Source organism: Dasypus novemcinctus, chromosome 14 (assembly GCF_030445035.2).
Source record: "Dasypus novemcinctus isolate mDasNov1 chromosome 14, mDasNov1.1.hap2, whole genome shotgun sequence".
NCBI classification, from domain to species: Eukaryota; Metazoa; Chordata; class Mammalia; order Cingulata; family Dasypodidae; genus Dasypus; species Dasypus novemcinctus.
Window position 1 is genome coordinate 34,663,807 of NC_080686.1, and position 17,669 is coordinate 34,681,475.

At 36.9% G+C, this 17,669-nt stretch overlaps 1 protein-coding gene across 1 annotated transcript in view; it reads right to left on the reverse strand.

The window, feature by feature from the left end:
• Nucleotides 1–12,706, reverse strand: part of TRPA1 (transient receptor potential cation channel subfamily A member 1) — a 62,039-nt gene extending 49,333 nt beyond the window's left edge. Inside the window, exons 1-2 of the mRNA XM_058275648.2 lie at nucleotides 12,529–12,706; nucleotides 6,456–6,615 (exon numbers count right to left, since the gene is read on the reverse strand). Coding sequence (XP_058131631.1) covers nucleotides 6,456–6,615; nucleotides 12,529–12,639 — 271 coding nt within the window. The 5' untranslated portion in view covers nucleotides 12,640–12,706. The remainder of the gene's footprint in view (nucleotides 1–6,455; nucleotides 6,616–12,528) is intronic.
• Between the last annotated feature and the right edge of the window lie 4,963 nt (nucleotides 12,707–17,669).

The window sequence follows — 17,669 nt, forward strand, 5'->3', positions numbered from 1 at the left end:
GCCAAGTGCTATTTATGAGACTGTCTTCTTTATTAGAAATAAAAATAGAGCTTCAGCTCTCAAGAAACACAGGTGATGTATAGTCATATGACACAGACTTTGTCAAAAGGACGGAGTTAAATGTGTAACTATAGCATTTGTAAGAAATAGGTCCTCCTAATGCTGTATGTTTTTATCTGTGGTATGGATTTTGGGGTTGTTGTAAGTGATTGAGATTATATAAAACTAAACTTCCATAAAAGCACTCTACTGGGTTAAATGTAACCTTTATTTCATGCAGCCCTCCTAACAACCCTGCCACATGCCGCAAGAGGTTAGAAATCATGCCAAGGTCACAGAGATAGTAAGTAGTTATATAAGTTCCCTTATCTCTTTGCACCTCAGTTTTCGCAAATGCAAATTTTGAAGGAAAACATAAACCTTGGAAGGTAATTGGGAGGATAATATTAATATCTTTAAAGAGCTTAGGAGAGTGCCTGGCCCAAAGAATGGTTCAAAATTATTGAGAAACGAGAACATAGCTAATAAAGCACAAGGCTAGACTATGAGTTGGAGCCCCCTGCTGACACATGTGGTTTCCATGTATTTCCATAATCCAATATGGCACAAGTTAGCCTGTGAGCTAAGCATTAGGAGCACGCCCTTGTATTCCTGCAGTGTCCTATAACTATTCTCAAATAGATATGGCTTTTTGTTTCATCAACTATCTTAACTATAAAGGTATAGTAACATGTCTGGGGAGGGGGAGAAGTACTCACTCATTAATATGGTTTGGGGAACATCTATGATATCTGAGACAATGCTCCACTTGTTTCTCATTTCTCCTCTGTGAGTGGATATTTTTATATGATTTGAGGTAGGGTCCTCTCTTTTTTCCCTTTTTTGCAAATTGGGATCCAGTTTTCCAGTTTTCCCACCACTATTTGTTGAAGAGACAATTCTTTCCCAATTGAGTGGTCTTTGCCACCTTCTCATAAATCAATTAGCCATAAATGTTAGGGTTTATTTCTGTACTCTCAATTCTATTTCATTGGTCTATACGCATATCCTTGTGCCAGTATAATGTTGTTTTGATTACTGTGGCTTTGTAATAAGTTTTAATATCAGGAAGTTTGAGTTCTCCAACTTCATTCTTCTCTTTCAAGATGGCTTTAGCTCTCTGGGGCTCTTTACCCCTCCATATAAATTTGATAATTGATTTTTCCATTTGTGCAAAGAAGTTTGCTGGAATTTTGATTGGGTTTTCATTGAATGAATAAATTGCTTTGGGTAAGATTGGCATCTGAATTGTATTTAGTCTTTGTATCATAAACAAGAAATGTCCTTCCGTTTATTTACGTTTTCCATGATATCTTCTAGCAATGTTTTGTAATTTTCAGTGTACAAGTCCTTTTCACAGTTAGATTTATTCCTAGATATTTTATTCTATTAGTTGACATTATGAATGGAATTTTTAAAAAATTTCTTCTTTAGATTGTTCAGTTGATTGTGACTAGAAACTCTGCTGATATTTGGATGTTGATCTTGCAACCCACCACTTTGCTAAATTTGTTTATTAGCTCTAGGAGATTTGTTGTGGGTTTTTCAGGATTTTCTGCATATAGGATCATGTCGTCTGCAAACAGGGAAACTTACTTCTTCCTTTCCACTTTGAATGCATTTTATTTCTTTTTCTTGCCTAATTGTTCTGGCTAGAACTTCCAGTATAATGTTGAATAAGAGTGGTGACAGTGGGCATCCTTGTCTTGTACCTGACCTTAGAGGGAAAGCTTTCAGTCTTTCATTGTTAAATAGAATGTTAATGTGAACTTTCATATATGGCCTTTGTCATGTTGAGGAAATTTCCTTCTATTCCTTGTGTTCTAAGTGTTTTTATGAAGAAGGAGTGCTATATTTTGTCAAATGCTTTTTCTGCCTCAATTAGATAATCAAGTGGTTTTTTCCCCTTCATTTTGTTAATGTGGTGTATTATATTAACTGATTTCCTTATGTGAAACAACCTTGCATACCAGGTGTAAATCCCATTTGATTATGGTGTGTAATTATTTCAATATGCTATTGGATTCAGTTTGCTAGTAATTTTTTGAGGATTTTTGCCTCTAATTAATAAAATGTACTAGTCTGATGTTTTTTTCTCTTGTGGTGTCTTTCTTGGGCTTTAGTATGAGGGTGATGTTGTTCTGATTGAATGTATTAGGTAGTATTCCCTCCACTTCATTTTTTAGTAGAGTTTGAATAGAATTGAAGTTAAGTCTTCTCACAATGTTTGGTGAATTCCCTGCAAAGCCATCTGGTTCCGGGCTTTTATTATTGGGAAGTTTTGGATTACTAATTCAATCTCTTTACTAGTAATTTGTTGAGATTTTGTATTTCTTTTTGAATCAATGTAGATAGATTTGTGTGTTTCTAAGAATTTGTCCATTTGATATAGATTATCTAATTTATGGGGCAAAAGTTGTTTATAGTATCCTCTTATAGTTCTTTTGATTTCAGCAGGGCTGGTAGTAATTTCACCCTTTTTACATCTAATTTTTGTTATTTCTATTCTCTCTCTTTTTTTCTTTGTCAGTCTACCTAAAACTTTGTCTACTTTATTGATCTTCACAAAGAACCAATGTTTGGTTTTGTTGATTCTATTATTTTTTTTTCTATTTCATTTATCTCCTATCTAATCCTTGTTATTTCCTTCCTTCCTTCTACTACTTGTGATTAGATTGCCTTATTTTTCCAGTTTTAATGTTAGGTCTCTGATTTGAAATTTTTCTTCTTTTTTAATGGAAGAATTTAGTGCCTTTACATTTCCCTCTCAGCACTGTCTTTGCTGTATCTCATAAGTTTTGGAATGTTGTATTTTCATTTTCATTTGCCTCATGATATTTCCTAATTTCCCTTTGATTTCCTCTTTAACCATTTGTTGTTTAAGAATATGTTGTTTAATTTCCACATATTTGTGAATTTTCCATTTCTTCCACTGTTATTGATTTCTGGCTTCTTTCCACTGTGGTCAGAGAATATGCGTTATATGATTTCAATATTTTTTAATTTATTGAGCCCTGTTTTGTGATCCAACAAAGGGTCTATCCTGGAGAATGATTCACGAGCAGTCAAGAAGTATGTGTATTCTGTTTATGTTGGATGAAGTGTTCTATATATGACTGTTAGGTCTGGTTGGTTTAGAGCATCATTCATGTCTTATATAGCCTTGTTGAGCTTCTGACTAGATGTTCTATCCATTACTGAGAGTGCTTTATTAAAGTCTTGTTCTATTAATATAGAACTGTCAATTTCTCCATTCAAATCTGTCAGTATTTCCTTCATATATTTTTGGGCTCTGCTCTTCTGTGCATTTGTAATTATTTTTGCTACATATTTTTGTTTAGTTGTTCCCTTTATCAGTGTTTAATGACCATCTTTGTCCCTCATAATTGTTTCTGACTTAGGGTCTATTTTATCTGATATTATTTTAGTGACTCCCATCTCTCTTTTGGTTGCTGATTGCATGGCATTTTTGTTTTATTTCCCATTTTCCATCCCTTCACTTTTGACATCCTTGTATCTTTGACTTTAGGGTGAATCTCTTGAAGAAAGCATGTACCTGGGTCATGATTTTATATCCATTCTGCTAATGTATGTCTTTTAACCGTATAGTTTTATTCATTTACATTTAAATGTACATTTAATCTATTTACATTTACATTTAAAGTCCATACTGATAATACAGGATTTTCTTCTGCTATTTTGCTACTTAGCCTTTGCATGTCTTACACATTTTTTGTCCTTCACTTCCATTAATGCCTACTTTTATATTTATTTGATTTCTTGTGTTGTACCATATGGAGCGCCTTCTCATTTGTATCTGGATATATTTGTCATCTATTTTCCTTGTGGTTGCCATGAGGTTAAATTTTAACATCCTAAATAAATAACAATTATATTTGGTGTGATACCAAGTTAACTTCAACAGCACGCACATATAATTTTCCTATATCTCTCTGTACCCCCATCTTTTTTTGTACTTATTATCACTTATATTCTTGTATGTTATATGTCCAAAAACATAGATTTATAATTATCTTTTAAACATTTGCATATTAGTACCTGTAGGACTTAAAAAGTGGAGATACATACCAAACAATACACTACAATACTGGCATGTATAATTACCCAAATGGTTACCTTTATTGCAGGTCATTATTTCTTTATGCCACTTTGAACCACTGCCTAGTGTATTTTCCTTTCAGTTGGAAGAACTCCCTTTAGTATTGCTTGTAAAACAGGTCTAATAGTGGTGAACTCCCTCAGCTTTTGTTTATTTCAGAATGTCTTAATCTTTCCTTCATTTTTGAAAGAAAGTCTCACCAGATATAATATTCTTGGCTGGCAGTTGTTTTCTCTCAGCACTGCCTTCTTGCCTCCATTGTTTCTAATGAGAAATTGGGACTCAATCTTATTGGGACTCCCTTGTATGCAACTTGTTTTTCTATTGCAGCATTCAGAACTCTCGTCTTGTCCTTTGCATTCTATAGTGTGATCAGTATATGATAGAGTGTATTTTTCTTCATGTTTATCCTGTTTGGTGTTCTCTCAGTTTTTGGATATGCTAAGTCTTTTTGCTAAGTCTTTTTGCTAAGTCTGGAAAGTTCTCCATCATTATTTCTTTGAATATTCTTTCTGCCCCTTTATCTCTTCTCCTCCTGGGGCTCCCATACTGCATATATTGGTGCATTTGATTGTGTCCCAGAGATGTTTACAGTATTTTCACTTTAATAATCCTTTTTTCTTTATGCTCCTCAGTCTGATTCATTTTAAGTGTCCTGTCTTTGACTTCACTGATTCTTCTGCCAGCTCAAATCAACTTTTAAAATTCTGCTGGTATGTCTGTTTCTTGATTTTGTAACCAGCTGGTAATAAGACAAGATTTTCTTGAGCTTCAGCCCTCCTATCAGGAAGGTCTGCCCAAAGGGAATGCAGTGGATGAGGTTTTCTATGTCTTTTTGGGCCTCTGTCTTGTCCTGGGCTTTTCCTTCTTAGTTGTTTTGGAATACCTCTGTTATAGGATTTGGGTTATCTATTGCCTATGTTTTCCAGGAGAAAGAATCCCTGTCCTGGGCAATTGAAGCCTGCAGACTGTCCACCTCTATAATTTCTTATACTCCTTTTTGTTTTCTCAAGCTGTATTTGCCTGGAAGGCACATTCTGGGAAGTGGGGCACACCAGAGAGGGTTCTCCCAAGTCAGTCTCTGCCAGCCAAAACAGGGCCAGGGACCAATGAAGGGGGTACAGACTGGCTCCAAAGTGCCCTGGGTACGGGATCAGGAAGGGCGCCAAGAGATTCTTGTATGGCTCCCTCAAGGTGAGCATTCCTGGCCTGCCCAGCAAATGCAGCCCTTCAACTAACTGGCCCCTGGGAAAGAGCGGCATCTTTAAGTCTCCACTGCCACTGCCCTGGGGAAGGTTCAAACAATGGAAGCCTCAGCCTTCTGTCCAGAGCAGGTTGAAGCAATGATTGCCCTCCAAGCCCGAGCCCCAGCAATCCAAATTCACTAAACAGGAGCCAAGAACAGTGCTTAGCAGTCCCCGCCCCTGTTCTTGGGAAAGAGGACTTTTTGTCCCTTTCTGTTGCCAGTAAGGTAGCCAGAGACCGGACCCCACTGTGGCCTGCCACGAGAGTGGGATATGGGTGCCAGCAGCCACTGCATGGACAGAGCAATTTACTGTTCTTTATTACAATTTATCAGCCTCTTCTTCCTGCTCTTCCCTGAATGCCATGCAGTATTTTCTGGCTTCCCGAGTTTCAAAATATTGTTTTTCCAGTGAGCTACTTCCTATTTAATAGTTGCTTTGGTGGAAGGACTAAGTCCTTGGGCTCCCTCCTCTACTCTCTTCCCACCAACAGCAAGTGAAAGAATAACCTTATATAACACGATCATTACATAATCTTATATCATGATTATATCATTATCACATCATCTCATTGCTTATCACATCACAGGCTAAAAATATTACGTGGCACATCCCTCCACCCTTTGCTTACAGCTGAGTTTTCTGAACAAGACTGGGTATATAAGATGGAGGGGAGATCTTACTTCTTCATGGAGTATCAGTTTATTGAATGATAAATAATTTTAAATGTATAGGAACTTCAGCAAAAATATTGACAACTGCATAAAATTTATATTCATTTTTATGATCTATCATAAAATTTCAAAGAAAGTCTATGCTTGCTAGGGGGTGTCCCGAACATTCAGGTATACATCTGCAATCTCCTTTGCGGTATTTCAGTGGAAAAGTTTGAAGAAAAGTGGCCTGTAGAGAAATCCAGACACCTGAGTGAGATAGTCAGGCCCTTTTTCACCTGAAACTAATCTACCCTTCAGAATCACTTCATACCACTCTTCTCAATAAATCTAACTGGATGGTGATTTTCTGAAACATTCACTGTAACATTTTGTTACCTTCACAAGAGGATTCATTGATGATCATCTCCATCAGCTCAACCTGACCTTCTTCTGAAGCATGATGCAAAGGAGAGGCGTTCACATCATCACGTTTCCTTAATCTATTTTGTTTCTTGACAAAGTTTTTTAATTTACATGAACTTCCTTCAAAAACCACCTAGATATACATAAAAAAAAAACTTGTTACCTCAAACAAGCATATGTAAAACCTGTGAATATAAAGCTAATTGTTTTATGGCCTAAAAAAGATTATCATCCAAAAGGAAAGTATTATTGTGCTTATTAGAAGGTAAGTATTTTTCTTGGAGAACACAAAATGTTTACCCACATAAAGAAGGCACAAGCAAATGCCTAAACATTGACAGGTACATTACACACATTTTAAAATATTTCTGATGGTATACTTGGATATGCTATAGAAATAAAGACCTTGAGAAAAGCTTTGAAGGAAACTTAAAGGATCTGATCTGAGAAATACTGTCCAATGAAAACCCAGGGAAATTGCTTTGCCAAGAGATAAGATATTTAAGTACAGCATGAGCAGTTTGGTGAGATAGAAAAATTTTTATGAATGAAAAGTTATTAAGTCCAGGAATCTAAATTACCACCCTCTCCTTGGCCTGCCTGCCTATAGCCTATCCCCACCCACCCCATCTTTATATACCAGAGCTAGAATAATATATGTGAAGAACCATCATGTAATTCAATTGATCAGTAAATTAAAATGGCTGCCCACTCACTCCCTGAAACAAGTAATTCCTCCTCTTTTGGCTCCTGGGATTCTGTAGCTGGCCAGATGAGCCTCACCTCGTGTTTCCTCTCTGCACACAACAAAGGCTAACATCACTGTCCTCTTACTTATGGCCAGATCTCAGGACACTGAGAGGTTACGTACGTTGCCCAAAGGTGCACAATGAGTAGCCAAGTCCGAAATCAAGCAAGAGGTGCCTGGAATAGATATTTTGGCTGAACAATGAATAATAAAATCATCATTCCACAGAAGCTTAAGTTGAGTTCAAAACCACAGTCGTAGAATAAGCACTTCAATATAAGAATAAATACCAAATTTGGGGGCACTGTTTAGATTATTAGAATTTTCAGTAATAGATTTTAGAAATCATTCATTGTAGAGCAGGATCAATAAGTTTCTAGCACTGTTGGCAGTTGTCACTATCCTGAAAATGCACAGTCCCAAACAGATTCTCGCTTGACACTGAAAGTCAGGGGAGGGGCAAGAGCATTTTTGAATAATTCATTTTTCTGTAACAGCTTTTTCTTTTCTTCATATTCCATATTCTTTATTAAGTCTGGACTGGAGATGATTTATCATTGATGACAATTATTTCATTTTTGTGAAACTTTAGGGTGGCACAGTTGATATTCTACTTTTTGATCCATTTTCACAAGACATAGAGCATCCCCAAAAAGAACTTTTTCTTGAAAACTCATATCCTAAATAGAATTAAGTTGCTACAAATTAAATAAATCTTTAAAAATCATTTTGTTTATTGTTATCATTACGATAGCAAACAAAATCTACAAACTATGACTTATGTCATAGTTTGGTCTCTATTATCCTGCCTTGCATTATTATTAAATTTGTATAACTATTTTGGCACAAAAAATATATAATGTCCTTCCTAAAGTTAAGTTATGAACCTCTCCCAATATCTGTATTAAGTGACAATATATTTCCTTATACAACTACTTGAAAGTTTTAATTGTTTTATATATAAAATTAAGAAATTTTAAAATATAGTTTTATTAAACTTTATTTCTATTGACTGATAAGATTTCAGTTCAGTGTTATTTCTAGAATTCCTGCTTATATTTGAAAATTAATATTCAGGTACTATCACTAAAAATGAATGACATCTTACTCCATTGCTAGCATTTTTATACTGTATATACGTGATTGCCATTTACCATTCAGAAATATAAAAAATGACATTGAAGTAGGTATTCTGCTGTTTGGCTCAAGGGCAAGGCCAAACTAGAGTTGAATTGCAGACTTTGGCCCAAAACTGAGGCTGAACCTAAACTCTTGCATGTCCTTGAAAGACAACTGAACACAAATGATCTACTCCAGAAGCCACTCTCTCTAGTACCTGCTATGCTGGCTCTACTCACACCAAGCTTGAATTCCACTGTGCTTTCTTATTGCTTTCCTTGTTATCAGTCTGCCAATCTTCCTCTGGCCGTCCTAAATTATACCACCTTCAGGAGGCCTTTATGAAACTATAATATACCATCCTCAAGCCCAGCCTCTCGTACATTCTCTCAGGAGTGCACAGTGGAGTTTTCCAGAGACCACATGATGTTTCGGGGCACCAGAGTGCTGACAGTTACTAGAATATGTACCACACATTGTTTTGTTTTTAAATTTATCCACATTTTAAATTCTAATATGGTAAATATTGATAGGTACAACCTATATAAATGAACAATTTTTAAGGTCACCAAAATTTTTAAGAGTTCAGAGCAGTTTTGAGACAAAAAATTATTAAGAAACACTATTTCTTATTCTCTCATTTTACACATTGTCTATACTAAATGTATTATACATATTTATATATGGAAGGAAGGGAGGGAGGAGGGACTGAAGTAAGAAAGGAAGGAAAAGAAAAAGTAGAGTTCCTACAGGGTGATGTGTAAGGCCATACAGACTGTTACATACGCTAGATCTTCCCTGAACTACTTGGTTAATTTGCATCCTCTAGAGACTTCAAAAATCAATAGGGAAAAATGAATGGAACTTCATTCTAGTCCTATGATAATGTACAGACTAAAATGATTTCTCAGTGTTCCTTCCAGCTTTGCAATTATGTCACCAAATAATACACTTGCCTGAATTTTTTCCAAAGCTATTTCATCTTTTGGACCAAAAGCAAAATGGTCTATCAGACATTGGCTCTTCAGGGAACCCACTGCAAAAAGACTGTTTTCTGAAAAAACAGAAAGAGCCTCCAAATAAATGATCCAGATTCTTGCTTTAATTCCACCTTTGACTGTGATGGTCACATTTGACACAATATAAAATATGTGCCCAAAACTCTATTTTAAAGATTACCAGAGTGCTTCTTACTGCTAAAACAAAAACAAAAGAAAATGTCATCATAAAGTAAAACAAAGTATTAAAGTACTTACTTTAATATAATCAATAAAGAACTGGGCATATTATTATTTACTCGGTAAATGTTGGGTTGAAATAAATTAAAGATAATCTTTCAAAATTTTGAACTTTGTTTTTGTTTTGCTATCATAGAATAGTATTAATACCTACAAAATCACTCTTTTATGATAGTCACTTAGAGATGTTCACTTTTCAACTACAACGTTGAATTCTGTATAAGCTACATATAGTTTAATGAATGCAGGATATGAATAGCTAACCATTTTCAACTTTACACATATTAAGTAATAAATTAAAGATGAGCTTCTTGGAGAAATATGCACTTTCTCAATGCCTTACCCTATCAAAGAGGCTGTTCACATAAGTCCATTTGGAAGCATTTTAGTACTTGAATTTTGATATGTTCTTTGAGATGGTACTGCCCATCCTACAGTGCCAGAAAGGGCAATGGATGGACCAGTTCAGCAATGTGCTGTCAATACAAACTCAATTACACACTCTTTAGAGCAAGTATTACCTTCAAATACTCACAATGTCTTGTCATTCTCAATGACAAAACAGTATCGAAATGTTTTAGATAACATTTTTCAGATGTGCTACAGGGGTCTCCACCATCTAAATTTGGTGCATGCCATGCCAAGGCAGACTTTGAAGAGATTTCTTAAAAGTTCTTCAAGTAAGCTCAGGATGTCATTTAGGCAAATTAATATATTCATTCCATGTATTGTTCTATTGCAGATAGTCACTTCAGATTCTTTTCGATTCTGAACTATAGTGACTAGATACAAATCATAATAGACAAGATCACTTTTAGAGAAGTTAATTCTAAGCCTTTAGAAACAGACATCAAATAGTATGTTTTCTATGCTCCTTTAGTGAAATGCACATAAGTTGTAATGGGGAGAAACTAAAATGAGAGATTAGAACTAATGAAAAGTTAAATGCTAAAATTTTAACTCTTGGAAGAAAGTAATTGGAAAAGGCTAAAGGCTTTTGTTAAACGGTTCTTCTGTCACAAGATTTCTCATTTTCTAAGTTTTCTGTGACCTTTCAATCTTCCTAGTATTAGTGGGATAGTTTGTGTGCACTAGAGAATACATATTATATACCATATCTTGTCATCAGAAGCCACCAAGAAGTCCCTTGGATTCCAAAATCTCTTTAGTATTAATATATGTTGCTCTGTAAAGAGTCCAACTACTGGGATTTCTGCAGAATGATCTGGAACTACTGCAGTTAATAAAATAAAATAAATAAATCCCTCCATCTACAAGTCCTGGTACAGCTTCTAGCAGCCTTAAATACCAAAACATGAAGAAAAACAAGTTTTGAGGCTCTGTACTACAGAAATCCTTCAGTAGATATCTCTAGGAAACTAAACCACAGCAATAAGCTCCTTTATGGTGTGATTTTTGAAATTTTTAAATTTCTTCTTGCCCTATAACATCAATTCCAAAACACTGTTCTAAAGCACCTGAAATCTGCCCACGAGTTAGTTGTTGATATTACACCAAAAGGCCTCCAATAAAAGGCTAATTATAAGGAAAGAAAAATGGTGTTCAGCTGGGATGTGCAAACAGAAACTTGGGGGGACTGGCTTGTCCAATTGTGAGATCTGCTACCCATGCCTGACTCACACATGTGATTGCTGACAGTGCCAATGAGTGCAACCTATTTAGAGGGCAATTTGGCAATCTCTACCAAAACTAAAACTCTTCATACCTCTTGATGCTGCTAGGATTTTAACAAACAGACACACCCACAAAGGTCTGAACAGACAAAGGTGCTTATCTACACTCAATCATGTGTCTAATAATAACAAAACAAAACAGAAACAACCTAAATGTTCAGCAATACAGGACTGGTTAAATAAATCATAGGGCATTCCTACAAAGGAATACTATAGAGCTGGTTAAAAGGGTGAAACAAATCTCCAGGTGCTGATTTGAAAAGTATTCCACAATATGCTTCTTGAGTAAATTAAAGTGTGAAACACTGCAACTTAACATTTTTGTAAACATGTGCTCAGGAACTGTTAATATGATTCCACCGTGGAAAGGCATTTGCAGTGGGGTTTGCAGTGACACTTTTGAGGATAGCTTAATGTTTAATAAGAGATCCTTTCTCCTGACAATCTGTAGGAAATCCAGTAGCAGTTTGCTGAGCACCCCCACAGTCTGCGCCCCTAAGACTCGGCCCTCAGCTGGTGGCTAGTGCTGCTTTTAGAACAGAACTTCCAGGATCTGCATAACTATGCGAAGCAGCCATTCAGCCCTTAAAGAATCCCCTGAAAACACGCATCAGTCTTCAAAGGACTTCTTCCTCCATAGTCTTTCCTGATGCCCCCCAGTCCCTTGAGAAATTTACCAGTTCTGCTTCCATTTTACCTGGGGCATCCCCTATAACACTTCATTGCAGGTATTTGTTTCTCTGTTTCATTCTACTAGACAGGAATGCGTCTCAAACCCAACGTATCTCTTTAATAGCTATCTGACTTCTAGACGCAGCTAATTAGCTGTTGGACTCTAAGTAAAATCTACCAAAAGGTCCAAGTGAAACAATACACGCTCCACATTTCAGGCAGTCGCCCGCTTCTGCCAACTGCCAAAGGTTAACTTTTGGGCAGGTCGCTCCCAACTGCAGTGGCCCATCCGTGAGCAACAAAGGGTCGAACAAACAAGCAAGCCAACACAAGGACGAAGCACGCGCTGCGTGGGCGCTTACGAGCCTGGCCTCCCAGGGCGCCCACATTCTGAGGTGGTCTCCTCAGCTATCGCGTGCACACCCGGAAGCAAGCATCCCCCTCGCCGCTCCACGTTTCCCGGTCTCCTATCCCGGGGCTGCCCGCAAGGAAACCTCCAACTCAGCAGGGAAAGTTAAGAGCCGGCCCCCACCCGCACTCCCGAGCCCGTCCCGCCCGCGGGTCGCCCTTGGTACCTTAAAGGAGTCCTTGCCGTCCTCCATGTCGTCCTCCACGCCCTCGTAGACAACGCCTCGGGGCTCTTTCTTCTCCCCAGGGCGCAGCATCTTCCTCAGGCTGCGCTTCATTGACCCCACCCCGGACGCCACCTGCTGCAGCTGCTGGCTGCGGGCCCCTGGGCGTGCGCGCGCGGGGAGCGGCGGGCGCAGCGCGGGCCAGCGGGGAGCGCCACCCGCGTCCGGAGCCGGGAGCTCTCTGGCACCTCGTGGTTCTGTAGCAGCGAAAAACTCGCTCAGCGAGCAGCAGAGGGATCTCCTGGGGAGAGTTCCCTGGCCTAGGCTACTTATAGCGCAGCAGCCAGGAGGGGCGCAGCGAGGAGGCGGCGACTGACCTCGTGTCCAGGAGCTGCAAGGGCCCTGCTCGGGGCTGACCCCTTGAAGGTGGAACGCGCCTTGCCTCCAGCAACGCCCCTCCTCGAGTCGAGTTTTCAAGGTAGAATCCAGGGAATTTACCATAGAAACCCTGAGACCCCGCCCCCGTCCATTGCCAACCGTGATGTGTGTGCCTGTGTCAGAGGGACAGGCGAAGGGGTGCGGCAGAATAACTGGGGACATTAAGAAGATTTTTTTTTTTTTTTCATTTTTAGGGATTTTTGTCCGGATCAAAGACTGCTGGGCTTGGATTTTCCATGTCTTCTTTAGTGTGGAAACAAGGTTTCTCGGGAAAAAATCCTTTCAGACGCCTGGGAGAATGGCTAAATCCTAGCACCGGTTTGACGGACTAGACAAGTCCCTGTGAACCACAGAACCCATTTCCTATGGATAACAATACTAATTACCCCTCATGGTTGGCTTTTATGAATGGCTAACAAAAATGGCAGTTGAGTGAAACATAAGCCATTATTGACTGGAGCAAGCTTTTACCTTTTGTTTGAAAGGCTTATCGTCACAGGCTTGCACTGCATTTATTAGTCAACACCAATTAGGTGTAAATTGTGTAGGGTGATAAAAAGAGGGCGAGGCTAGTTTTCCACTTATGTACAGACAGGAGCCTCTGACACGGTTGTCTCTGCATTTAGGCATAAAGTAACACTTCTCTTTTCAAGGCTGGTTGCACTTTGCACAGGACAGAACTTGGATTTTAGGGTCTTTTGTTCTCACAAAACTGTGTTCCTTTAAAGCACGGGTCACAGTGCTTACCTTGTTATCTCCAGCACCTAACCCAAGACCTTCATGGAGCTGGGACGCAGCATAAAGCTGCTCTCAATAAAGGTGTGTGGACTGCCTGACCTTGAACTACACTGAACTTTGGGGTATGTAGAGTGGTCTTGATGATATTGAGAAATGATGGAAGAGTCCCCCAAATCTTCTAATTGATATGGCAAGTTGCCTACAGTTCCACCCTTGGAGTGGAATTCCTTGCAAGGATTAATAGTGAAGTTATTACCAGTCATCAGTTCACTAACACGGCTTGTTGAAAGATGGGTGAAGAATACAGACATTCAACATTCACACCTGCACAGGTTCCCACCAGCATCCATGTTCAGGGAATACAGAACAGGAATTAGCTGCATGCCTTTCTATTATTTAGTTGAAGTAGGTAATGCATTTAGAAAAATCAATAAAGAAAAGCATCAGAGGGGTGGGGAAAATAATAACTTTACTTGAGCCGCTGCTATCTGCCCAGGATTTTACATACACTAGGTCCTCCTTTTAAAATGGAAATGCTTCATAGGGATATTAAGACATTTTATTTGATAGCAAGAATTACTTCGAACAATTGCCTTTCTCATAACTTTAAGCTGACAAAGGGTCATTAAGACAAAAAGGGAATAAAGAGGAGTCCCAAAGGGGTCATTTTGGAAGCTGGAAGAGAGGACATGTCATGGTGGCAAACATCAGATGGCAGTGTTAGCCCTAGAAGTAAGGGATAGGGGACAGAGGCAGGGAACTGGGTGCTGGGAGGAACATCACACACCAGCCCCTCTCCTTTTCAGTATTCCCTGATGTCAGCTGTAGCACAAAATCTTTACGGAATAATGCCTTGGCCGTCTGAATTCTTGCTTCTAGGTTCCACTTATCATCCCCAAACCATTTATTCTTTTTAATGTTCCTTCTACTTTAATACTGAATGATATAGATGGCTATTTTTATAGATTTGAATTCTTTTTTACTTTCCATTTATGAAAATAGAGAGCTTGAAATAGTAAATAAATTATCCTTTTGTCTTTTACTTGACTTGTTCATTTAAGGCACTTTTCAGACAGTGGCCTCCTAAGATCTATCAGGAATTACCATCACCATTTCTTATAAATGGTTAAATTATTTCCTATCCATTAAACATCTCTTTTTCACAGGCGGTGCTTCCTTTGTAAAATTGCTGCATACCCTCATCTCAAAATGCATAATGAAGACAGGATGAAGATGGTATCTAGCCACTTACATCAATGAGGATCTTTTTCCCTTAAAATTTACTTATTGATGGAAAATAATAAAATGAAAAATTTTTTGTATAACAAAATAGAGAAAAGCAGAGAATTAGAGAAAAATAAGACTTCACAGAAACTCCCAGAAATGAATTTTTATGATAAAACTACTTTTTGATATGACTCAGAATTTTATTCCAAAAATAGAAAATAAAAATAATAAATAGGATTTTATTTTAAATTTTGGAAAATAAAAATAGTTACAGGAATATATCAGCTCAATTACTTTTACAAAAAGTCAAAATAATAAAAATATAATTAAAGTATTTTAATTACTTTGTACCTTAAATTTTAAAAAATTGTTTCTGTTCACAAATTCATTTTTAAAATGTTTGTTATTTTAAAACCTTCACTAATCCAAATATGTTATTATTAACACCTATAACTGAAAGTAAAAATATTTTCTACCTTAATTCAAGTGTCTTAACTTAATAATATAATGAAAAGGAGTCCAATAAATCCACTAAGTAACAAAGAAAATTAGTATTGCATATTTAAATATCATGAAATTCACCCATGCGAAGTGTAGAGTTTGATGGGTTTTAGTAAATTTATGCACTTATATACCTATCGTCATACCACAATCCAGTTTTAGAATACTTGCTGCAATCCAGAAAGTTCCCTCATGCCCAAATGCAGTTGGTCCTCTCTCCCATCCCAACCCCTAAGCAACTTTTTTAATCTGTTTTATTTTTCTATATAGTTAATAATAACTATAGGATTGAATTGTGTTCCCACAAAGACATGTGCAAGTCCTAACCACTGGTCCTGTGAGTGTGACTTATTTGGAAATCGGGTCCTTGAAGATGTTATTAGTTAAGATGAAGCCAAATTGGAATAGGATGGAGAGGGGTACTGGACACAGACCCAGAGATGGGAGATAGTCATGTGACAATGAGGCAGGGAATGCCAGCAACACCTAGAAAGGGAAGGATTCTCCCCTACTGATTTTGGACAATTGGGTTGTTTATCTTCCTGAGTGGTAAGAAAGCTTTATATATTCAGCACACAGGTCATTTGACAAATGTGTTCATTTTCTTAATGGTGTCTTTGGAAAGTCTAATTTGTCAATTTTCCTTTTTATGGATTGTGCTTTGGATATCACCTATAGAAATTTTTGTCTAACCCAAAATCAAAAAGATTTTCTCCTATGTTTTCTTCAAGAAGTTTTATAATTTTAGTTCTTGGAGTTAGTTTGTATGTATGGTGTGAAGTAGAAATCTAAATTAATTTTTTTGCATATAGATATCCATGTGTTATCATTGTTGTAAAGACTATCATTTCCTCAAAGAATTTCCTTGGAGCCATTGTCAAAAATCAATTCACCATAAATGTAAGGATTTGTTTTTAAATTCTCTATTCTATCCATTGATCGATATGTTTGTCTTTAAGCTAGTACCTAACTCTCTTAATCAAAGTACCTTCATAATAAATTATAAAATCAGATAATGTATGTCCTCCAAATTTGTTTTTTTCCCAAAGTTTTTGTGTATTTTAGGTCCTTTGCACTTATATATTAATTTCTATGAAAAAGATTGTTGGGATTTTGATAGGAATTGCCCTGAGTCTATAGATCATTTTGGTGAGACTAGCTATATTTACAATTCATAAACATGGTATAGTTCTCCCTTTATGTAGATCTTCCTTGATTTCTCTCCATAGTGTTTTGTAGTTTTCTCTATATGGGCATGCAAATCTTTTGTTACATTTATTTCTAAGTATTTTATTATTTTTAAATGAAATTATTTTCTTAATGTCACTTTCAGATTGTCTGTTGTTAATATATAGAATTGCCATTCAACTTTTAAATTGATCTTAATCTTCTAACCTTGCTAATTTAATTCCTAATTTAATTTCCTTAATCATTTATAGGTCTCTTTTGATTTTATGGTTTTGCTTCAGTCAATTTTGGTACCGTGTCTTTCTAAAAATTTGTCCATTTCATCTAAGTTCTGTATTTGTTGGCATAAAATTGTTCATAAAATTCCCTTGCAATATTTTTAATTCCTGCAGTGTCTATAATGATGTCCCCTTTTCTATTCCTAACTTTGGTAATTTGTGTCTTCTCTGTTTTCTAGCTAATAGTTTATCAATCTTGATTATCTTTCAAAGAACCAATTTTGAATTTCTCCATGATCTTCCTGCTTCCTGTTTTATTGTTTTCTATGCTATTTTCCCTCCTGCATTTCTTTCTACTTACTTTGGGTTTGATTAGCTCTTCATTTTTACTTCCTTGAGATGGCAGCTTAGGTTACTGATTTTAGATCTTTCTTCCTTCTAAATAATAACTTAAAACTATCAAATACTTCCTACCACTGCTTTAGCCACCACATCCCATAAATTTTGATATGTTGTGTTTTCATTTGTGGGATCTTCTTTGACTACCAGATTATTTTTAGAAATGTGTTTTTTAATTTCCAATCATGTGGGGTTTCTGCAAATTTCTTTCTATCTTGATTTCTAGTTGTATCTGGTGTGGTCATAGAACATACTTCAAATGATGTCAATCCATCTAAATTTAAATATTAACGTATTGAAGCTTGTTATCCATCTTGGAGATTGTTCAATGTATACTTGAAAAGAATGTGTTCTCTGTTATCATTTAGTAATGTTTCCAAGTAGATTCATTAGGTCAAATTGAATAGTAGTGTTCGTGTCTTCTATGTTCTTTAC